This window comes from Prionailurus bengalensis, chromosome A1, assembly GCF_016509475.1.
Source record: "Prionailurus bengalensis isolate Pbe53 chromosome A1, Fcat_Pben_1.1_paternal_pri, whole genome shotgun sequence".
NCBI lineage: Eukaryota > Metazoa > Chordata > Mammalia > Carnivora > Felidae > Prionailurus > Prionailurus bengalensis.
In genome coordinates, this window is record NC_057343.1 from 99,282,728 (window position 1) to 99,307,283 (window position 24,556).

At 38.5% G+C, this 24,556-nt stretch overlaps 1 protein-coding gene across 2 annotated transcripts in view; it reads left to right on the top strand.

Annotated features, from left to right (window-relative positions):
- Positions 1-769: 769 nt before the first annotated feature.
- Positions 770-24,556, top strand: part of PRR16 (proline rich 16) — a 308,323-nt gene continuing 284,536 nt past the window's right edge. The window contains exon 1 of one of the 2 annotated variants that reach the window (XM_043586072.1): positions 770-1,212. In XM_043586072.1, coding sequence (XP_043442007.1) covers positions 1,054-1,212 — 159 coding nt within the window. In that variant the 5' untranslated portion in view covers positions 770-1,053. The remainder of the gene's footprint in view (positions 1,213-24,556) is intronic. The other variant, XM_043586092.1, reaches the window with a different exon arrangement.

The following is a 24,556-nucleotide window of genomic DNA, read 5'->3' on the forward strand; positions in this document are numbered from 1 at the left end:
AGAGGAGATCCAGACAGCGTATCTACCCAAACATACATCAGCATAGGTCATGAAAACAGAAAGAATAGTTAGAAAGAGAGAGAGAGGACCTGTCCCAGATAAGTACAGCCAAGATGACTCAGTCTCCCTGAGGGATTTTTGGTGTGGGGACGTGAAATTAATACATCCGCTATTAGTTTTGTGGAATCAGCAGGACTAGGCAACCTCGTTCAAGAACTGTGGCTGCATTTCATTATACCACGGGTGAGGGGTCTTTGTGCACATTTCTCTCTCTCTCTGTCTCTCTCTCTCTCTGTCTCTCTCTCTCTCTCTCTGTCTCTCTCTTTTCCTGCAGAAGTAGGAACACCTCTGTGTAACTCCTAGATCAACTAGGAGAATGATTGGAGGCCTTCTGAACATACTTGGGTCCTCGATAAACACTTAGGGTCGCTTTACTGCCCCTAAACGCAACTCCTGGCCCTACGGGGGGAGGGGGGGTTCTTTCCATTTTGTCCTAAAGTGTGGTGGGGAACCAGGGCTCTGCTAGCGGGGGAGAAGGAAGGAAGCCGGCTAGGTGTGAGAAGACCCCCCCCCCCCCCCCGCCCCAGTCGGCTGCGGAGACGAGGGCATTTCAGGATGACGGCCAGGGCCGGGCAGGGCGCGGACTTGTGTCCCTGCTCGCGGACGCCCGCGTGCCGGGCGAGAGCTCCCGGAGCGCCGGGCCGCGGGGACTGCAGCTGACGGCCCGGGGCGCGGCGGCCGGGCGGCCGTCTCCGCGGGCGGGGAGCGAGCGCGTGTGTGCGCGAGAGCGGCGGGCGGCGGCGGGAGGAGGCGCAGGCGCGCTGCTCGCCCGTCTGCAGCCCCGCGCCCAGCGCCGCGTCTCGGGGAGTTGATGGCAGCACCACGGTGCGGCCGCCCTGCCGAGCGCCGAGCGCAGCCACCCGCCGCTGCCCGGGGAGCGTCCAAGATGCGGGGGGCTCGTGGCGGCAGCGGCCGCAGCAGCGCCAGGGACGGGGGCGCGCAGCAGCCTCCGCTCGCCCGCCTGTGCTGACCTGCCTCGCCTGCCCCCAGAGAATGTCAGCCAAGTCCAAGGGGACCCCCTCCTCGTCCTGTCCAGCCGAGGGACCGCCGGCAGCCTCCAAAACCAAGGTGAAGGAACAGATCAAGATCATCGTGGAGGATCTGGAATTAGTACTGGGCGACCTGAAGGACGTGGCCAAGGAACTTAAGGAGGTGAGAGGCGCGGGGGTGGGGAAGGAGTTCGTCACCTTTCGCCCCCTCGGGGTTCCGGTCCGGTTCTCAGTGGGACCGCCAGATTTCTTAACTCCTAGCAAACTATAGAAGGACGCCTGCAGACGGACTTTCCTTGCTCCGGCGACTCCTGAAAAGAGTTGCTGCACTTTTTTTTTTTTTTTTTTCCTTTTTAATCAGGAAGAAATCAACTAGTGTTTTAATCGATGGACCTGGGATCGTGGGAAGGGCGAACGCGTGCGTGTCTCTGTATCTGTGCGTGTATTGTCGGGGAAGGGGGGCTCCTGGGGGTGTGTCGACAGAGGAAGAAATGAGCAGCCCGGCCGGAGCGTGCAAAATGCTCCTGTCCTGCCCTCTTGCTCCCCCAGAGTCCTTTGGCAAGTCGCTCCTTGCCTGGCAGCCTCCCCAAGCCGGGGCTGGAGGGGGGCCGGGTTCCGGGCCCTGGGCCAGGCCGGGGAGGGCAGCCTGGGGGAAGCTCGGCTCTGGCTCCCCTCCCCGCCTCCCGAGCTGCGCTGGGTGGAAGGCGACCGGGGCTGCAGGCAGGGCAGCCCAGACTTGGGGATGGAGACGGGGGTCTGGGACTTTCTCACTTTCGCAGTTCCTGAAGCATCCCCTGCCCTCCTAACGTCGCTCCCCGTAACTCCGGGCCTTCCCGCCACCCCACCTCCTGCGTTGCTCCCATCTTGTAGCCGCTTGGCTTTGAACCGGGGGAGCGGGGCGCGTGTGTGAGCGTGTGCGCGTGTGTGGTGTGTGTGCACCGGGGTCCTGCCACTTGGCGTCCTGGCTCTTGCCAACTGGACTGTTTGGGTTCTTTCCCGCTGCCCCTTCACCCTCACCCTCTGTTCCACTTCTGGCCTCCCACCCCTATCCCCTGTGATCAGGATTGAAAGCAGCCGGGGAGGTGTCGGGGCTGAGGCTGCGTAACTCCGGCGGCTGCTCCAGGCAAGGGGGGTGGGGGGAGGGGTGGGGTCGCCCGCGAGCCCGGCCGGGCGGCAGCTGGTGGCTTCGCGGAGCTGATGGCCGAGTCCCAGCCCGCTGTTCATCTCCCTAAGGACGGCTGGTGCGGTTCTCGGTACCGGCGTCCGCACCCGCAGTTGTGCGAGAGCTCAGACTGTAACTTCTAAGGTGGTGGCCGCGGCGGGAAGGGAAGGAGTGGGGCAGACGCGAGGTCCAAAATTGTATTCCTGTTCCAGAGGCCAAGTGGGAGGAGACTGAGGGTTGTTTGGATGTCTGGCCTCCAGAGATTAACCTCCTGCATCCAATTTCCAATCCAAACGTGAGGAAAGAGACCCTCCCCTCTCCCCCACAGCCCAACTCCCTTTCTCCCCCGATTTCCCATTACCTCTAGGAACTGAACTCCGCGCGTTACCGAATGAAAATCTGTTAAAATGGCCCATTCATTGGCAGGGTTCGGTTTGCCGGTGGCACATGCCATTTCTGTAGGTTGTTCCATAGAGCATAATTGCCACTGAGGTCCTGAGAGTGGAGATTGATACAGATGATCGGTGCAAGGATCTAACTTGTTCGTGTTTGCAGGGCTTTTCTGGGATCATTGCTTCACAACTGGTTGACAGATGGCGAGGTTATGCATTGACATTCAAGTCTAAAGATGCTGTTCGTTTCTTTGTTATTCTTTTATTTGACGTCTTTGGCAGGCTGTGTTTTCATCTGAAACATTATGGCGTTTTAAAAAATGAACAAATTTGGGCATGTTCCTTTTGGCAAAATTTTGTAGTAGTTGAGGTTTCTACGGTGGGAAGTGTGGGAAACCTTTATCAACAAAGTCATGTGTTTACTGTCAAGGCAGGAGGCTGGAATTAAGAAAAAAGGCAGTCAAAAGTCTGCATTTATGGGCACATGCTTCCTTGTTACGATGTGTCACTCCACTGTCTATTTTAGACAGAATAAATAAAGAGGAACTGCACATGGGCCTGGTTCTGCTTTGCCTCATTATTCTATAGGCTTTTGGAGACCAGATAGATCTACATTGAAACTTTTAACCTCCCTAAGACTCTTGATTAGAATCCCAAAGAAGGAAATCAGAAAATTTGTGGGTCTCTCTTTCCCTCTTTCTGTGTCTTCATTTATTTGAGGCTTTATAAGGGAAAAAAAAAGCAAAAACAGGTCGTTTATTAAGAGTATGGGAAAACGTAAATAATGTACAACCAAGTAAATGAAAGGATCTATCTTCCAGACAGATCCAGAAATAAAATTTTGACTTAATGCTTTGGAATCTTTGATTGGCTGCCAGGGCCTTTTTTGTAAAAATCTTACCCTGAGAGTGAAATTTATGAATGATAAATGATGTCGTGGGATTGTTAATTACTTCTGTGAGGCTATCATTCTAGGTTTACGCACGGAGTTGTATATGCTAAGGCTGAATCTCAGAGCATTGGTCATTTATGTAATGTGAATGATAGTTATTTTGAGAACAAATATTTATAGGGCATGTTTAACCTATGACATCTTGCAGTTGTCCAGCATTTATCTTTTGAAGATAATACTGCACATGTGATTGAACATATCTTTGATGTAGTTTTGTATGGAGGAGTAACTTAAAACTGTAAAATTGCAAACCTTGTTGGTCTCTAGATCTGTGACTTGTAAACATGAATTTCACTGTTCATCATTGGTTAGATTCAGTATTCTGGCAGTTTATCATTGGTATATATTGAACATAAACTGTTATATTTAGAATCTAATTCTTTTATTGTCAATGGTATGCCTTTAGGCCATACTCTATCTTGATATAAATTAGCCATGAGTTCTTATTAACTCGGAACAGAAATTAGAAATAAAAACAGTGATTATGACTAGATCACTTTATCAGTCACCATATGGTATTTGTTTTTCTTTTCTGCTTTTTCTATTCTAAAAGGCAATATTCTTTTTTGAATATTCCATTTTTATTCTTACATAAACTCTGCACCAACAATACTGGACCTGTGTTGGAGGTTATTTTGAAATTGCTTTTCTTTTCAGAAGTTTTCTGGACTTGAGTCATTTGAAAATTCAGGTATTGGAGTAGGTTCGAACATAGTAGTGACTGCTTGAAACACGTTACTAATTAGGACAAAACTATGATGAGTGTCTTCTATGATTAGTTATTTACTGATCATTGCTTCATCATTTATAATTGGATTGTATCTTGGAAGAAAAGGAACAGGATTTCTGGAAACTCTAAGGGCAGTTTTATTCTACCCTCGGTATTCAGTAAAATCTTAAATGATTTTCAGAAATAATGAGGATCTTTTGATCTTCTATAGTATAATGGAAAAGCCTTATGCATAATTCAGTGTATTTACTGAGTACCTACTATGTGCCAAGTACTGTATTATCTTTTCATGGCTACCAAGAAGAAGAATTTATAGTTTCTGGTCTCAGTGACCTCAAAACATCAGTTTGGGATGCATTTTAACTGTCTTTGAACATCACTAGTGTAAAAAGGCATTATTACTGCTTTTAGTGGCCACTCTCACTGTGATCTAATGGGCTTGAGAATAAAAAGCAGAATTGAGAATAAGAATTAGTGTGTGTAGATTTATACAATGATATTTGCTGTGTACTTAGTAATGTAGCAAGACTTTGGTGAAGAATGTCAAAGCTTAAAAAGGATGATAAGACAGAATTTTAAGGACCTTACAATTTATTCAGATTGTCATGACTGACACAAATGGATCAATGCCACATACAGGAGATCACCTATCCAAGTCTTAAAACTGGATGTATTGAGTTTTTCATGAGGGATTAATCCTTTGGGTGGATGAAGAGTCAAAACAGAAGATTTTAGATCTTTGAGATGTGGTTACAATTTGAATAAGTAGAGAGGAGAAGAAATTAACAGGAAATAGCATTAGGATACAATATTAATCCATGACGCTTTTTTCTACACATTGGAAAAAAGAAGAAAATAGTGGTGAAACTGGAGTTTTAGGGATAAAATTAGCCATCATTGGTTTATTAGGTGTGGGCATATACTTTTTTTTTATATTAAGAAAAATAGAAAAAACTACTTTTTAAAAATAGTTGTCAAATAATCTGACATCTTTGGGTATCGCTTTGCCTATTATTTTATGAAGATCTCACTGGTAAATTGTTTTGCATCAAATACTGTTGTTAATATTGGTATCACAGATCTTGTTAGGAAGACACTGAAATACGTAGTAAAGAACCTTTTGATTTGGAAACAAAATTCATTGCTGCTTTAGCTATATTCTCATTTAGTTTAGACTCATAATTTTGCACTTTTTTGCCATGTTTCACTTTATAATGTGAAGTAATAAGGCTGCTAATAGGTTGAATATATGCATATGTTACATATTTGTTTAATGAGTATAATTTATCAAATTTAAATATTTGATAAATATGATTATATATGTGTATTTAGATACACACATTATATATATATATACATATACATGTATACATGTATATATATATGTGTATGTATATATATATACATGTATATATATATACATATGTATATATATATAATTTTTCTATTTGTCTATTTATTTATTGCTAAGCCTTTTAAGTAGATATGTCTCTCATAGAGAACCCAGTTAAGATGAGTTATTCTTTCTGCACCCTGGAATCACTTAGTGACTGGACTACTTAGGTGGGAAGCTATGTCAGTAGTGTGACTGTGGACTGGAAAGCACTCATGATTTTTCTTATGAGGTCATAAAGAGAAATAAATTAAACTTAAGTTTAATTTTGAAAAGTTTGGAACCCCACTGGAAACGGTCCATTTGGACACTGAGGGAAACAGAATTGACAGAATTAACAATTACCTGCAAAATATTTTTGTTCTTTGGGGTACCTGGGTGGCTCAGTCTGTTAAGCACCCGACTTCAGTTCAGGTCATGATCTCCTGGTCTGTGGGTTTGAGCCCAGCGTCGGGCTCTGTGCTGACAGCTAGGAGCCTGGAGCCTACTTCAGATTCTGTCTCCCTCTCTCTTTCCTCTCCATCCCTGCTCGTGCTCTGTCTCTCTGTGTCTCTCAAAAATAAACACTAAAAATAATTTTTTTAATATTTTGGTTTTTTGTTTATTTTATTTTATTTATTTTTATTTTTATTTTTTATTTTTTTATATGAAATTTATTGTCAAATTGGTTTCCATACAACACCCAGTGCTCATCCCAAAAGGTGCCCTCCTCAATACCCATCACCCACCCTCCCCTCCCTCCCACCCCCCATCAACCCTCAGTTTGTTCTCAGTTTTTAACAGTCTCTTATGCTTTGGCTCTCTCCCACTCTAACCTCTTTTTTTTTTTTTTTTCTTTTTTCCTCCCCCTCCCCCATGGGTTCCTGTTAAGTTTCTCAGGATCCACATAAGAGTGAAACCATATGGTATCTGTCTTTCTCTGTATGGCTTATTTCACTTAGCATCACACTCTCCAGTTCCATCCACGTTGCTACAAAAGGCCATATTTCATTTTTTCTCATTGCCACGTAGTATTCCATTGTGTACATAAACCACAATTTCTTTATCCATTCATCAGTTGATGGACATTTAGGCTCTTTCCATAATTTGGCTATTGTTGAGAGTGCTGCTATGAACATTGGGGTACAAGTGGCCCTATGCATCAGTACTCCTGTATCCCTTGGATAAATTCCTAGCAGTGCTATTGCTGGGTCATAGGGTAGGTCTATTTTTAATTTTCTGAGGAACCTCCACACTGCTTTCCAGAGTGGCTGCACCAATTTGCATTCCCACCAACAGTGCAAGAGGGTTCCTGTTTCTCCACATCCTCTCCAGCATCTATAGTCTCCTGATTTGTTCATTTTGGCCACTCTGACTGGCGTGAGGTGATACCTGAGTGTGGTTTTGATTTGTATTTCCCTGATAAGGAGCGACGCTGAACATAATATTTTGGTTTTTAAATGTTTTCCTCTTTTCAGATGGCTTATTCACATCAAGTTCTGTAGTTTATTGCTCTAGGAAATCCTACCAAATATTTTTTGGTTAATAAGTCCATGAATGTTAAATTCATTACTAGAACAAATTATAGAGAAGGATCTCTGGAATATTTTCCAAGTTCTAAAGTTGTGAATGAATGAAATTTCACAGTTCAATCAATTGTACCAATAACTATACTTTTACGACACTATGCAACAGTCCGACTCCTTAAACTCAAGTATATTTACAAAATGCTAAAATGTTTTTTTATTTTTCTTGTCTTAAGCATGACGGCTTAGCATGTTACTGGAAGAACGAATGGTTCTGAGAAAATAAAGATAACCAATAACCATATTTCACCGTCTCTATTTTCTATGCATTAAAGCCATTCAACACTCAAGGAATTAGCTGATAAGAAACTCAAGCAACCTTAAACCAATAAATAGATAATGTGCTTCAGGCAATAGTGAACTAAATAGATAATAAAACCAATGCAATAGGTTTCATGTTTACCTGGATTATGTTTTTTCTACCTTTGCTGTTTTGAGGATCTCAGGTATTTAATCAAAATGTAGCAAAAGAGATAGAATTGCAAGTTTGAGTAAAACACATTTTATCAAACAAATTAAACTACAGACCCTTCCATGGAACTAGTTCATGAAAAATTTCGTGGGCAATTTTTGGGAATTAGAGGGCTCGAATTCTAATAGGCACTAATTCAGTGCTGTTTGAAATGTGTGTAACCTACCTCATGCCGAAAATAGATTAGTAAACAACAAACAGTACTTTTTTTCTTTTAAAAAAGCTTAAAATTGATTTATGTATTTTATTAAGACTTTGTGGGGTTTTTTTAGTCCAACTTAGGCTCACAGCAAAGTTGAGGTGAAGGCACAGATTTCTGGATACCTCCTGCCTCCACACAATGCATTGTGTCTCCCATTATCACATCCCCCACTGGAGTGGTGAATTTCTTAACAACTGATGAAGCTCTACTGACACATCATAATCACCCAAAGTCCACAGTTCATAACATGGCTTCTTCTTGGTGGTGTGCAACTTTGGGTTTGGAAAAATGCATAATGATGCGTATCCATCTTATGGTATCATACAGAGTATTTTTATGGCCCTAAAAATGTTCCGTGCTCTACTTATGCATCCCTCCCTTAAACCCAACCCCATGGGTACTTTGTTTTAAAGAACTAATTTCATTTGTTTTTCTCATTTCAGAAGCAATAGAGTATATGAATATCATAGAAAGTTTGGAAAAAACTAAAAATTACACAGAAAATTAAAATTATCTTTAATGTCAAATAGAAATAGATATGTTAAACATTTTGCTATATTTCCTTTCAGTCGTTTTGTATGCATATTTTTAACATAGATGAAGTCATAAAATTATGAAATTTTATGCAGTGATATTTTTTGCTTTCTTAAGGAGTATTAGATCATAATGATTATATAGATCTCTAAGTTACTGTATAAATCCTCTAATGTTGGACATTCTATCAATTTATGAATTTTTGTGATTGTTAAATATCACTAAAAATTTTTAAACTGCTTTGGTAATGAAAACTGCTAAGAGCTAGATTTTTACTTTTCGCCTTAGTACTCTTTAAGTATATTTAGTTATATTAAATCTTCTAATACTCAAAACAGGCATATGAGAAAGGTACTACCGTTATGCCATTTTACAGATGAGAAAACAGAGGCCAGATATAAGTCACTTGCCCAAGGTCCCTTGGGAGACTTCAATGCCAGGCATTTTAGTGCTAGAGCCCCGGCATTTAACCACTAAGCTCTATGACTTTTCCTAATTTGTTGTTGTTGTTGTTGTTTACATTTTCTTAGAAGTCAAGAGTGTAAAAGTGTTTGAGCTTTTGATCCATATTAACAGTTTTCCGGGGAATTTTTACAAATTTTTACTCCCAGCAGCACTATATATAGACATTGTTTCTTTTCTTCTTTCTTTAGGTAAAATTAACATACAACGTTATATTAGTGCCAGATATACAATGTAATGATTCAACAGTTCTGTAAGTTTCTCAGTGCTCATCAAGATAAATTTACTCTTAGTCCTCTTCATCTATCTCACCTATCCCCTCACCCCTCTCCCCTCTGGCAACCACTGTGTATTTAAAGAGTGTGTTCTTTTGTTTGTCTTATTTGCTTTCTTTGTTTTTTGTTCTGCTTCTTAAATTCCACCTCTGTGCAAAATCATATGGTATTTGTCTTTCTCTGACTTTTCACTTAGCATTATGGACCTCCAGGTCCGTCCATGTTGCAAATCACAAGATTTCATTCTTTTTATGGCTGAATAGTATTCCACAGCATATATATCCCACATCTTCTTTATCCACTCATCTATCGGACACTGCTTTTTTAAATTTTATGTGAAGCTAATAAATCTTTTTATTTTTGTTTTGTAGTTAATTATTAATTTGTGGTAACAGTCATTGGTTTTGTGACTTGGCAGTCAATTTTGGGCACCAGTCTCAAGTCAGAATTAACAGTGAGTTGATTAGACATTGAAATTTGTATCATCCAAATAAATATGTGCTGCAGAATTAATCTTGGCCTATTTAGTATTAAAAAATGTTAATAAAATACTACTTAGTTTTTTTATATTATGACAGCAAATAAAAGAGCAACTAATATGGGAGCTTACTGATATGTAGTATTGTGTGCTGCTGTTTCAAATTAATTGGAAAACTTTTATTTTCTTTTGATGCTATCAAACGGTCTCAGAAGGGATGCAGTATCCTTAAGTTTTCTGAGATGTTTGGAGTTTCATAGCATTCTGCTATGACTGATGAAGAGAAAAGCTTGCTTAACTCTATACCAGACACAAACTTATTGACCCGACTAAAAGTTCACGTGTATTTTTATAATTAGATTTCTCATGTTATTTTTGGTGATGTCGATTGTAAGCCACCCCTCTTCCCATGTACATAAGGGATACAAGAAATAACCTTATTCTAAAATCTTGTTTTTTACCAATATAATATTAATAGAAATGTTTTCATTTTATGCAAAGTTAGTTCATTAGGAAGAACTGCTTTAAACTAAAATTTCCTGTAAGATCTGGGAACCTAGAGTAAGTGCTTCTTTGGCACTAAGTGCTAGAAAGTAACATTAATTAAAAGGAGGAAATAGACATATCTAGGTAATGTCCCAGCAAAGCACACTCACAAGGTAGCCTGTCAACTCAGGACAGATGTAGCCTTACATGGCATTTTTATTTTTGAGAATGAAAGAAGATGCAGATTCTAAAGGAAGTGAGCTTCTAGACCCCGCTCTAGGTGAAAACATTGCCAATTTGAAGACAGAACTTATATTTATGATTTTTGTCTTCTCTCTTGCTGCTTTGCAAATGCTACTTCAAATTGGCATTTGGGATAAATGCTTACTTGTAGAATAATTGAAGTAAGCCAAATTACATACCTGTGCCCAATGAGTCAGTTATTATCGTGTTTGGCACACTATAAACAGATTCTCAGCTACAGATAATGTACGCCATACTTGCTTAGAGAAAACAAATTTAATGATTTCCAACAGGTTCCCTTCTCTAGTACTACACAAAAGCTAACAGGTATGTTGGCCTTTATTTGCCTCTTGCCTAGTATCAAATCTTATCCTAAGATTTGCAACTATATTCATGCTGTGGAAAAATAACAAGTTAATATCTCTATCTATCTATCTATCTATCTATCTATCTATATCTATATATCTATAGATATAGATATATATCAAACTAATTACCTTGTATCAGTGATTCTTAATTTTTCCTCCCATATAACAGAGCCCTTTGAAAGTTGGACAAAATCATGGATATTTCTCCTGGAACAAAAGCTCACAAGAAAATAAGGTTTCACAGATACTGAGGGAATCTTGGGTAGGTGAGAACAACTCTGGTGATGAGACAAAACAAATGATTGCTTGTGTGTTTTGTTTTCATTTTTAATTTTCAGGTAGTTACTTGAAACCCAGCTCCGTAATTTTCAAGATCAAAAGTCCTGGGTATATAAAAAGAAAACAAAAGAAATACTGATGGCTGAAATCTGATGGTTTTTGTGCCAGGGAGCAAATGGGTAGTTTATCCACAATTTACTTCAGATACACACACAGACACACACACACACACACACACACACACACACACACATACACACACACACACACTTCACTACTCTCCCCAGAGTATAGAAAGCTTATGTGTCTAAAGGTTATGTGACAGATATATCATACGCAGGACAAAATGTTTCCAGAACTTATTGTAAATTAAGCATATTCTCTTAAAACTGGTCCCAAAAAAGTATTTTTCCTTTCCTGCATGACATTATTTCATGAAGTAAGAAAGATTTATTGAATACTTGGTTTATGTAAGACACTGTGCTGTAGACGATGAAGCATACAATCATGAATAAGCTTAAGGGACTACACCTGAAGAAGGTCATCTATCATAGGGAACCACCTCTTCCAGTGTGAAAGAAGGCTCTCTAAAGCAATGTGGAATGTGTAAAGGGCCATAATGTTAATTCTAGAATGAAGAATGATGGGAGAAACATTCATGTCACTTACCATTTTAATTGATTTCTTTCTTCTTAGGACACTGCTTAGTAAAATGTGTGGTAACTCCTGTAATGATACCTAATAATTTGGGGATATGAGCACAAGCCTTTCCAATTCATACGTTTGTCGCTTGGTTATTCCACATTAGAACAGTATTCTTGGATATGATGTTAATATATTATAACATCTCAATTCACATTACAAACACCAGAAATCTCCTTGTGAGACAAATCTCTCCCAGTGTTCTCCATTGCCAAGTAAACATGTATGTGGTTGGAAACAATCAGCAGCCAGTTACTGTTCTCTATAAAATTTGTTAAAATAAATCATTAATATTTTACATACATTGGGGCAACCAAACTTATGTTAGTATGTAATTTAAACATTTTAATTAAATTTCAGTAAAACAGCTAAAAACTGTGACCATGGCTGAAAAAGCTATCTGGGTAACCATTTCTTTTTTACTTTTGATGATAGTGATAAAACAATAATTGAAAACAACTTGTGATTTTTTTTATTAAAAAAATTGTTAATGTTTATTTTTGAGAGAGGGAAAGAGAGAGAGAGAGAGAGAGCGCTAGCGAATGGGGGAGAGGCAGACAGAGAGGGAGACACAGAATCTAAAGCAGGCTCCAGGCTCTGAGCTGTCAGCACAGAGCCCAATGCAGACCTTGAAGTTACGAACCATGAGATGATGACCTAAGCCGAAGTTGGGCACTCAACTGATGGAGCCACCCAGATGTCCCAGAAAATAACTTGTGATCTTAAAACTTAAGTATCAGCAATAAGTTTACTCCATTATATAGAATAAAGTTTAAATTTTATTATCCTTTGATTGGATAGCTGGATGTTTTTGACAAATATTTGGAATTACTTTTTTTTTTTAATAATAGAAAAAATCTGAGGCTCTGTCATATAGGGAGGGTAACATCATGTAGACAGGGAAGTTCTCAGCCAGACCAGTTGATTTCATATTGCTCTGCTGTGCAGTATTGGACATGTTTCTTAATGTCACTCTGACTTCATTTCCTCTTTAAAACGGCAATGGTAATGATAATATTACCTACATTAAAGACTCGGTATAGAGATTGAAAGACTAATTATATATAAATCACTTTATTAAAACAGTTCTCATGAATAGAGTGAGCACTGTATATGTATCTGTAATTATTGTTCCTATTCCTTGAATTTGTCTGAGCCTCTTTATCCATTTACTCAACAAACACTTGTTTGGAACCTACTGTATGCCAGGCACTTTTCTTGTTGCTGGGGATATAGTGACCTAGAAAAGAGACAAAATTCCTTCATGGAGCATACACAGAGGTTGGGGAGGGCATGAGGAAGACAGACCAACATAATTGTCAAGCCACATCAAATACTCAAAATCCACAAGTCCTGTAAAACAAGAGAAGATTATAATGGGAAGAGCAGTCACAGAGACGAGGTACAGTTTTAAATAGGATGGTCCAGAATAAGCCTGACTGAGAAACACACATGACGATGTCAGAGGAAAAGCTTGAAGGTGAAGGAATATCCTGTGTGTATATGTAGGGGAGCCCTTCTCCAGGTGGAGGGAACTGCAGTCCCAGGCCCTCACGGGAAGCATGTGTGCCGGGTATTTGCAGAAGAACAAGGACGCCACTGTGTCAGGAGCGTATGTGCAGGCATCAGAGGGACACAGAGCAACATGTCTAAGGATTAACACTCTTGGAGTCAGATGGGGGCTTTGTACTTTTGATCAGAAGAGTGACTGGATCTGATCTATTTCCATGTTTTCCTCTTTACCTTTAATCTCTAGTTCAGGCTTTCTCAAACAAGGCTTTATTGACATTTGGGGCAGAAAATTCTCTGGTGTTGAAGGCTGTCCTATGCATCGTAGGATATTTAGTAGCACCTCTGGCCTCTACTAACTAGATGCAACCAAACATGTCCGTGTGAGAACTAAAGATGTTCCTAGACTTTCCAAATGTCTCTTGAGGCGGTGGAGGAGGAGTCATTGTGGTTGAGAATGATTGCTTTAGCTCTGCCTTCTTATTCCCTATTACTTAATATTGCTTTTTATTTATTTATGCTCTTACTTGGTGTTTATCCTTCAAGCATTGGGACTTTGTGTTTCTTTCCTATCTTGTATTCTCTTTCTCACATTTTTAATGAACCATTATTTCTGTTTTTTTTCCCCCTAAATTTACCTGATTCTTTTTTCCTTCCCTGAACTTACTTTTATTTATTTATTTATTTTTATAAAGTTTATTTATTTTGAGAGAGAGGGTATGAACAGGGGAGGGGCAGAGAGAGAATCTCAAGCAGGCTCCACACCGTCAGCATGGAGCCTCATGTGGGGCTCAAACCAATGAACTGTAAGATCATGACCTGAGCTGAAACCAAGAGTCAGACACTTAACCAACTGAACCACCCAGGCGCCCCTCACTGAGCCTACTTTTAAAAGGCACATTCTCATTTCCATTCATCACTTCCCCCTATCTCATTTTCCATTCTTCACAAAGAAAAATTAACCTGATGAATTTGAAGCAATTGAACGGCATGTCTATTTTACAATTTGGGGAAAGGAAGAGAGACTCAGAAGGGACAATGGCAGTGGCCAAGGCTAAGTGCTCCTATTCTTGCCACTCATAGTTCCCGAGGGAGGTCAATAGCAACCTGGACTGGAAGGAGGGGCTCTTCACCTCAACTGTCAATGTGTTTAGACTTCTGCTGCCTGTTCCACTTCTATAGAAATAGGAGGGGTTTGAATGGTGTCTCAGCTCTGGGGTATAGCACAGGTTACAGAATAAATACGGTGATGGTGATGATGATGATGGTGATGATGGTGAAGGAGGAGAAGGAAGAGAAGGAGGAGAATGAGAAGAACAAGAACAAGAACGTGACTGACATCTGTTCAGGTACCAGGAGCTGTTCTGAGTTAATTCATTGAATCACCCTCATTAGTTAACCTGTGAGGCTATTACAAGGTTATTATGAGGTTGCTCTATGTATGGAGAAGCTGAGACAGAGAGGTTCACTCATGGAGAGCAAATGGTAGAGTTGGACTTTGAATATTTCTCCCTTTAAACCATCGTCCATCATCAGCTCCTCACTTTCCAGCAGGAACACAATTTCTCTTCTGTGATCGGGTTTTTAACTTCAGTATCATCTCTTTTTCCTTTCCTTCCTCCTCTCCCTTCTCTACTTCATCTCTCGCTTTCCACTTTCTTGTTCTTCCCTTCTGTCTCCTCCTCTTTGCTTCCACATTTTTTTGTTCCCTTCTTTTTCCTTTGGTTTCTGACCAACTTCTTTGCTATAACCCAAGGTCTTACTCATTTATTCATCAGTTTTCTTTGAATGCCTACTCTAAGCAAGGCAATGGAAATAACATAGTAAGCAACGTATGCATGACCCCTCCCATGTGGAACTTACATGTTAGTGGGGGGCCGTCATTTCAAATGAAGACAGAACTAATATTTATTAAGGAGCATCAAGGGCACAGAGAGAAAAGTACATGATGCAACAAGAGCATAACATCACTGATGAGTCTTGTATATTTTTGCTAAACAGGGGATTTCACATTGGCTGCTGCCTTCCTTCCCACGGCCACCTCTCTAATCCCTTTGTGGTAAACTTCATGGATGATGTTTTAATAGCCCTACCACTAATCTCTCTCCTTTGTTCTCTGCCAATTCATCCTCTAAACACAGTCGAGATTAATCTTCTTAATGTGCTGCTTTCTTCGGGCCACTCCCCTGCTTAAAAGATCGTACACTATCCTCCTGATACTTAAAATGTCAAATGAACAAACCCAGCCTCCCAGCTTGACATCAGGGTCCCATGTTTCCTATTTGGCTTTATCTCTGGCTTCCCTTCAGTGAGTAACTGGGAGACCATCCCTGACAATCATGACACCATCTCAATTTTTTACCTGACTTGCATTCTATAGTCTTCATGTTTCGAGTCACTGTGTCACTGCTTTGCATCTGCTGGTGTTGTTAACGACTCTTCCTTATTTGTGCCTTTTTCAAAAGATCTAGTAATTTTTTTCTCTTTTAATCACTAACCATGTCATCTTCAGTAAAGCATTTTTAGGGGCATCTGGGTGGCTCAGTCAGTTAAGTGTCTGATTTCAGCCCAGGTCATGATCTCACGTTGTGGGTTTGAACCCTGCATTGGACTCTGTGCTGACAGCTCAGAGCCTGGAGCCTGCTTCAGATTCTGTCTCTCTCTCTCTCTCTCTCTCTCTCTCTCTCTCTGCCATTCCCCCTCATCTCAAAAATAAATAAAACTTAAAAATATTTTTAAATTGAAAAAAAACATTTTTAAAGTCTCACTCTTGTTGTCTGTTGAGGAATTTGAACTTGAGGGTCCATTTCCCAGTAATACTTATTAAAGGTGTTAAGGGTTGAAAGCCAGTCATTCCACATATGCAGGAGAGCCTGCTTCTGATTATCTACTCAAGAAAATCATTAAGAATCTTCCACATCTCTTCTATACCTTCACTTTTTCACTCTGGTCCAGAGGATTCCCCTCGGCATACAAATGAAAATAAAGATGATAGTACAATCCTTTCCTGACCTGACTCGCCCTGAAAATTACCATCCTAATTCCTAGTTCCCCTTTACAAAACCTGAGGAGTCTTCTCTTCTTACTATCACCTCTTTGTCTAAACTCAGGCTGTTATTGTCTAAATTCAGGCTGATCAGACATATGCTGTAACCACTGGACCACACCTGCCTCTATCTAGGTTGTCAGTGAATCCTCATTTAATCATACTTGATTTCGAATCCTCACTTTATTTAATCTATTGGCAGCATTTGACAGTCTCCTTAATATTCTGTCTTCACTTGGCTTGAAGAATGCTATGCTTTTCTCACCTGATTTTCCTTTTTCTGTTACCTTTACTTATTCCTCCTCTCAGATATCTGAATACAAATTTTGATCCTCTTTTGAAAAACAAAAAACAAAAAACAAAACTATTTACACTCTTCTTCTAGGTGTTTGTATTCACTCTTGTGGTTAAATTCCATGTACAGGTCCATGATTTCCAAATTTGTATTCCAAATTCCTGAAGCAATAGCTGTCATGTGAGCTGTGCTCATTTAGCAAATTAATGAATAACTGGATCCCTTCAGACTCTTTTTCCATCAAAGTTCTCACAGACCCAACCATTCCCTTTACTTTCCACTGCATATCTACTAGTTCCAAAGAAGCGAGATTATAGTAGATGCTTATTAAACAACTTCTGCATGGATTTTTTCATCTTCCAATTACATGTGCTTATAGTTTGTAGGTTGGCTGGAGGGAGCTTTTGTTTCCCCTCCTTTGATTTCAGAATCTACTTAACCACACTAAATGCATCTCATTCAACTCAACCCACATTCTTAACTTTTGAAATGAACAAAGGACCTCCCAGTAATAGCACATACAGTGAATGCTTACTTTGTGTGAGGCAGGCTATTAAAAAAAATGTTTTTTAAGTTTATTTATTTAGAGGGGGGTAGGGAGGGACAGAGAAGAGAGAGAATCCCAAGTAGGTTCCACACTGTCAGTGCAGAGCCTGACATGGGGCTCAATCCCACAAACCGTGACATCATGACCTGAGCCAAAATCAAGAGTTGGATGCTTAGCTTACTGTGCCACCCAGGCACCCTGAGTGTTAAAAAAATATTAATTCCTCAAGTCTTCATGCTTCTAACCACCCAACCTTTGGTTCCATGTTATCCCTCCCAAACGGAAACTCTGGAGACACCTTGTCTCTCTAAAACCCTAAATGAAGTGTAACCTCTGGGTTTCACCACCAGATAAAAGTCTGGCTCTGATTTGAAAGTGCCCATTATTCCCTTAGGCTCAGAGATGCCATTTTAAACTCTTTGAAGTGCTTCAGATATAATTCTGCTCTCTTCTAAAAGAATATGTAGATTAAAATGAGAAAGTATGTCTACTTTTTACAGCATTCACTGTGTTTTGCTGCTTTTTGAATATTGTGTACCTTTCTTCCCAAGAGGCATTTATAAATTTTAAATTAACTGGAAAATGACATAGAAAAAGGCATAATTGATACTGTTTAAAAACATTTTAATCATTCCACAATGTCCATAAGAAATAAGGCAGCAGTTTGTTGCAAAGACCCAATATTATGTAAAACACCCAAGAACTAGGTAATATCAGTATTTGGCTTCTTCTTCTTTTTCTTTTATGTACTCCCTCTAGTGTTCAAAAGTATGAGTACTTAAAATTAGCCTATTGAGATACTGAAGGATGCACATTAATGTAGAAACAGGGCCTTCTTAACGTTGTTGTTGTTGTTGTTGTTGTTGTTGTTGTTGTTGTTATTTTGTGCAGGAGGTTATATTGTCCAGTTACTGAACTTTCAATGTATTATGTAAAAAAACATATTCCCTCTTCCACTTTCCTGTGGCGATCTGGTCTTGTCTGTTTTTTTCACGTGTGTATTTTCAGTCCATCTGCTTCAGTGAAGGGAGAATATTGAACTTCTTGGATTCCATCTTTAAAGACAAGACCATATTGAAAAATTGTCTTCAATTTTAAAACTAAACTCTAGGTTTCAGTTGGGCAATTTGGATATGAACAGAAACCTTTTGACATGCTAAATACAAAGTGAAAAAGAAAACCTATATGAACTAGAGAAATGTGTTTGTACATAGAAATTAAAATATTTAAATAGTTGACATCAGATTTCTTTAATATATTGAAATATTATGTAAATGCAATGGTTTTACACTACCTTAAGAAATAACCACAATATCCCTAGGAGTAACAAATGAGTGAAAAGAAGTGATACATATTATTGTCATTTACTATAAAATATTAATGATTTCTTAACACATATAGAAAATAAGATAATTAAATTATTACTATTTGTCAAGTTTTAAAAATCAGAGACTCTTGTTTGAAGTTAATTTTTTTTTCAATTTTTATTTTAATGTTTTTATTTATTTTTGAGACAGAGAGAGACAGAGCATGAGCAGGGGAGGGGCAAAAAGAGAGGGAGACAGAATCCGAAGCAGGCTTCAGACACTGAGCTGCCAGCACAGAGCCCAACACGGAGCTCAAACCCACCGACTGTGAGATCATGACCTGAGCTGAAGTCGGATGCTCAACTGACTGAGCCACCCAGGTGCCTCTGAAGTTAATCTTTCTAAATTACGTATAATTATGTCACTTATATTTGGTTAACGCCCTCCAGTCATTAAAGTACTTTGATACCTACTATTTCAGTTACTCATCATCATATGATGTAAAAAAATAGACTAAGTTACTTTTAGTGACTCTAGAGATACTTTTTTCTGTCTACTCTGTGGAATTTATGTTCAATACTTGAGCCTTGTTCATACCAGGCTATCTTGTATGCCCTCGAGGACTTAACTTTTTTTTTTTTAATATGTAGAATAACATGACACAACATACCTCTTTGGGGTTGTTTCATTACAGACAGTGTGCACCACGTTGAGAGCTTAACATCTCCTTCCTGAAGTCACAAATACTCATAATGTCTAATGAATTCCATTGCTCACCAGTAAGTAGCCTTTTAGGTTACCTGGGTTCTCATAGTCTCCGTATTGAATACTGGGTTGGCCAATAACACTTCTAGGGTATTTTTTCGTAGGGGTTGGGGGGAGGGATAGTTATCAAAAAACTGTCCAAATTCTTATCCATAATGCCTTTAGTTTTGTCATTTCACTAAAAAGTGGTCATATCTTGTATAGTGATAATTTATTTATTACCAAACACAGTAAACTCCTATGTTGTCATATTTAGCTCTTTCTTAGACTTGAAATGTTTCTGGGGTGCCTGGGTGGCTCGCTTGGTTAAGTCTCCTACTTCAGCTCAGGTCATGATCTCATGGTTTGTGAGTTCAAGCCCTGTGTCCGGCTTTGTGCTGACAGCTCAGAGCCTGGAGCCTGCTTGGGAGTCTGTGTCTCCCTCTTTCTCTGTCTATCCCCTGCTCGTGCTCTGTCGCTCTCTGTCTCTCAAAATTAAATAAAAATGTTAAAATTAAAAAACAATTTGAAATGTTTCTAACAATATGATATTATTATTAGTTCTTGATCTTGTGACTTCTTTCCTCAGGAAAATTAATAAAGAAAAAGAAATTTAATGAAGAAGAATTGATACCTGAACATAGTTTTGTAGTTGGATAGAGAAAAGAAAAACAGAACAAGGGTTATCATTCAATGGAAAATATAACAAAAAACTTGTGATGTTTAGAGTTACATAATTATTGTTATAATATTTAGTGAACTTAAAGGTAGACTGTTATTACTAAGTTGACACAGAATGGTGATTGTTTTAAATTATGAAGAAATCTAAACCAGTTGGGTATTTTTTAGTCATAAAATTGGATCTCATTTGCAATTATAATACGAAATTGTCTTATTTCATGCTATTACTAACAGTAAAGATATGAGGGCTGATTGAATTCATGTCTTCAAATTCCTCCTCTAAGCCACCCTGTATAGTACTCCTCAACTTAACATTGATCTCAAGTATTTTTTAGCCATAAAGTACATAGCAGACACCACTTTAGCTGACTTACTTCCCTTTGTTATTTGTTAATTTTCAAGGCACTTTAAACACACTTTACCAGCCTTTTAAAATATATCATTATAGGGGCGCCTGGGTGGCTCAGTAGGTTGAGCGTCAGACTTCGGCTCAGGTCATGATCTCACGGTCCGTGAGTTCCGGCCCCACGTCGGGCTCTGTGCTGATGGCTCAGAGCCTGGAGCCTGTTTCAGATTCTGTGTCTCCCTCTCTCTCTGACCCTCCCCCGTTCATGCTCTGTCTTTCTCTGTCTCAAAAATAAATAAACGTTAAAAATAAATAAATAGATAGATAAATAAATAAATAAATAAATAAATAAATAAATAAAATATATCATTATAGATACTTTCCATTATTAGTATAGGAGAAGTATTTAGTACATATGTATGCATGATAACATTGTGTAGGAAGTCTTTGGGAGATTGTTTTTTGAAAGTAGAGTTAAAAATGTTAATACATTAATATTTTCCCTATAAATTATAGAAAGCATACTAATTTTATAATGTAGGTGGGAAGTGATGCGTTAACATTGCTGGGAATATAATTAAAAAATAAGATGGTTCTGTAAATTTAAGAAAAGCTTCTTAATAGAAGTGTTACTTCCATGCACAGAATTTGGCTGGGGAAAAAAGGAGTTAAAATTTTGTATTCTTACACAATTAAGTGAAATTTATACCAGTTTGCCTTGAATATTTCTTTTCCAAAATAAATTTTGAAATAGTCTAATGATTATTCAAATAGGTTTTCCTACTCAAATAGGTTTTCATTACTAAAGAGAACCAAGAAATATCCGTATTTGATTTAATATGTGATCTGTCATTCTAACAAAAAAGTGAGTAATGGCTCATTTTTTTGTGTATTGCTGTAACTGCCATAATTTTAGTATATTTTAAAATGAAATTTAGCAAGGGAACAGAAATTAGATATAATTATCTAATAAGAAAATTGCCATCCTTTTTTTAATGAGCAGATTCTCCACCAGGCATTTTCTTCCTTACAATACAGATGTATGCTCTATGAGAGTAAGGGCCTTGTATGGATTTTATATTACTTTACTTTATTGGTTTAAAAGAGCAGCTCCTATCAGGTAGTAGCCTAGCAAAGTATATTTAATGAATACCTATAAAAGTAAAGTGTAATAACAGTTGTTTCTTGATAAGTATATAGAGCTATAAAGAGTGAATAAGGAATTTTCAGTATCTGAACATCTATAATTTAAGTCTAATATCAAGTCTCTTTGCATTGCTGTATTTCAGAATCCAGCTATTGTATTGGCTAAGGTAGGCCATATTATACTATAATAATAAATGAACCCTGAAATATAGGTGTAACTCAACAAAAGTTTATTTGTCCAATACACTGTGCTCTCCTATGCAAGTTTAGTTTGGAATCTGATCCAAAGAGTCGCTCAGGGACCCAGGATCTTGTGTTCCTGCTATCTCAGCTCATGGTTCCCAGGCAAAAAATAATGTAAGGAGAATATATTGCATTTAATCTGCAAGTGACACAGATTGCCTATGCGTACAGAATCATAGTAACAACCTAAATCAAAGGAAGTGAACTCTTCTCATAAACCCATGATGAAGAAAATCAGTTGGGATTTGATGAACCCATTGTTATCTTGGCCACTAGACTGTTTCCAGATTCTTATGTTTCAGAATAAGGTTTATGGAATGCTCATTTCATTGGATAGGTTTTACACACACACACACACACACACACACACACACACACACACACACACATTCTTACATACACGGAGCATTTGTCAAACTCAATAAATTTGGCATTATTTCCTAAACTTATTGGAGTGAAGATTCTGCTTTTTGGGAGACCATCTGTCAGAATTAGTATTCCATGGCACAATTTGAGAAAACCCTCTTCTTGATCAAATAGGTTGAATAAATCACAAAATATGTCATAAAATAAGAAAGCTCATTTAATGGATCTTTAGCCTACAGTAAATTTGTGGACACATCACTTGTGAGTGTATCTGTCAATAAAACCTAAATAGAAAAATAATGCACAATTTAGCTTATTGTGAAAGCAACTTTCTGACCATCTCAACTGTCAGAGCACAACCACGGATCTGAAAATAAGAGAGAAAAGAAATGTAGGTCATGGACTTACGTGATTCTTAATTACTTTGTGTAGAGATCATGCACTGAAACGAATTTTTTTTTTATTCCAGTCAATTCCAGCTTCCTCTTGGTTGGCACAAAATATTAACATGAGATTGTTTTCAGTCCATAGCAAGTTATAGCTACCAAATTAGAAAGTTGCAGGTTTTCTTTTTCCTCCAGAGACTTGTAAACTGGCAGTAGTGTGAAACAAAAGCATCACAACCAACAATTAGGAAAAACCCAGAAGGCCCATTAAAAAGCAAGCAAACGCACAACGTATTTTTAGTAGGAGAGGATATCTCTCTATTCCACAATTATTCAAAGTTCTCCAAATAAAGTTAAATTACCAGTAGCATGCTCTGTTTTGAAAAGACAGGCAAATACATAAAACACTCTAAATGATTGCCATTTCAAGTACTGAAAGTAAAAAATAAGTAAGTTTCATTCCTTAAAACTGTAAGCTTCAGAAATAAGAGATGTTCAGAATGTATCTTTGCTTCTGTCGATGTAAATTAGAAGACAGTGCTATAATGCTGTTTTGAATTTATAGAATAAAATGTGTCATATAGATTTTTATTTCTCATTTTCTCTCTTAATAACATGGCAGTTATGCACTTCTAATTTGCAGTTACAGTGAAATCTTAATTAACTTGCTAAACTGTTACATTTTAGGATAATTTTTAGCCCATTTAGAAGAGTAGATTTTAAAATGTTTCTCTATATCTTGTGTAATAATTGCACTTTTGTATCAATTTGCATCACATTTTTCCTTAAATTGTTTTCCCATAGTTCCCGAAAAAGTATCAAGATAAATAGTGATTATCCTCACTTTGAGGCATTTTCTTTGTAAAAAAATTAGAAAAGGACTGTACATATAATTAGGTATACTTTTCATCATATGTTTGTTGGAAATGCATTTTGGATGATGGCAAATGCCATCATAAAGCAGGCATTAATAGGATTATTTACGAGCTTGTAACATCTGCTGTTTGTACCTGCTGTGGATTTCCTGAAGTACTATTAAATGAAAGCAATGATGTATCATGCAAAGTATAGACCAACTGCAGTGAAATTGTTCACCATGAGTTACTAGTGAATCTTTTGCACGCGTTGGTGTAAACTATGTCTGGATTTAGTATTTAATGTTTTCTACTGTCATATTGAATTTAGCATGATAAGTGACTTGAAAAGAGTGGAAAATGACTAGGTCCAATGATTAATTTTCTTGGAAATCTCTTAGTTTGAAAATGCCTTAGAAATACTTTACCTTAGGAGTGCCTAGGTGGCTCAGTTGGTTAAACGTCTGACTCTTGATTTCAGCTCAGGTCATGATCTCATGGGTTCCTGAGTTTGAGTCCCTTGTTGGATTCTCTGCTGACATCATGGAGCCTGCTTGGGATTCTCTGTCTCCTTCCCTCTCTGCTCTTCCCCCACTTATGTTCTCTCTCTCTCTCTCTCTCAAAAATAAATAAGTGAACACTAAAAAAAAGAAATATTGTACCTTAATCATTTTTTTCTTTTCTATATATTTTTTAAGTTTATTATTTATTTTGAGAGAGAGAGAGAGAGAGAGAGTGCATTTGGCAAGCCAGCACGAGTAGGGAAGGGCCAGAGAGAGAGGGAGAGAGAGGGAATCCCAAGTGAGCTCCACACTGATAGTGCAGAGCCCGACTCGGGGCTCGAACCCCTGAACTATGAGTTGATTGCTCAACAAACTGAGCCACCCAGGTGACACTCTTCTTGCATATTCTATATTAGAAACAAGATCTAAGGGCACACACTTTTTATTTTTATTTTTATTCATTTTCTTTCTTTAGACTATCTACTGTATAAGGTAATGGTGTTTCTTTCAAGATCAGAAAGCCTCGATAGCAAAGTCCCTTAGGAACATCTGATTCCAATCAGTGAGTTGGAAAGACAAATTACCAGAGTACATGGGACTACAAAAAGTGAAAATGGAGTCAACAAATAATAGCATTCAGTCTCTTTATTCGGCTTTATTTTCAATTCCTATGTGGAAAACACACAGTGTTCAGTTTTCAAACTTTAAGTTTTGGAACCATTGCTGGTTTTGGTTTGTTGGGTTTTTAGTTGAAATAAACACACAAAAACCTACTGATTATGTGAAGACCACTTGGTACCTTAACTGTTACCCTTTTTCCTTATGTGTTGTTCTTCCAA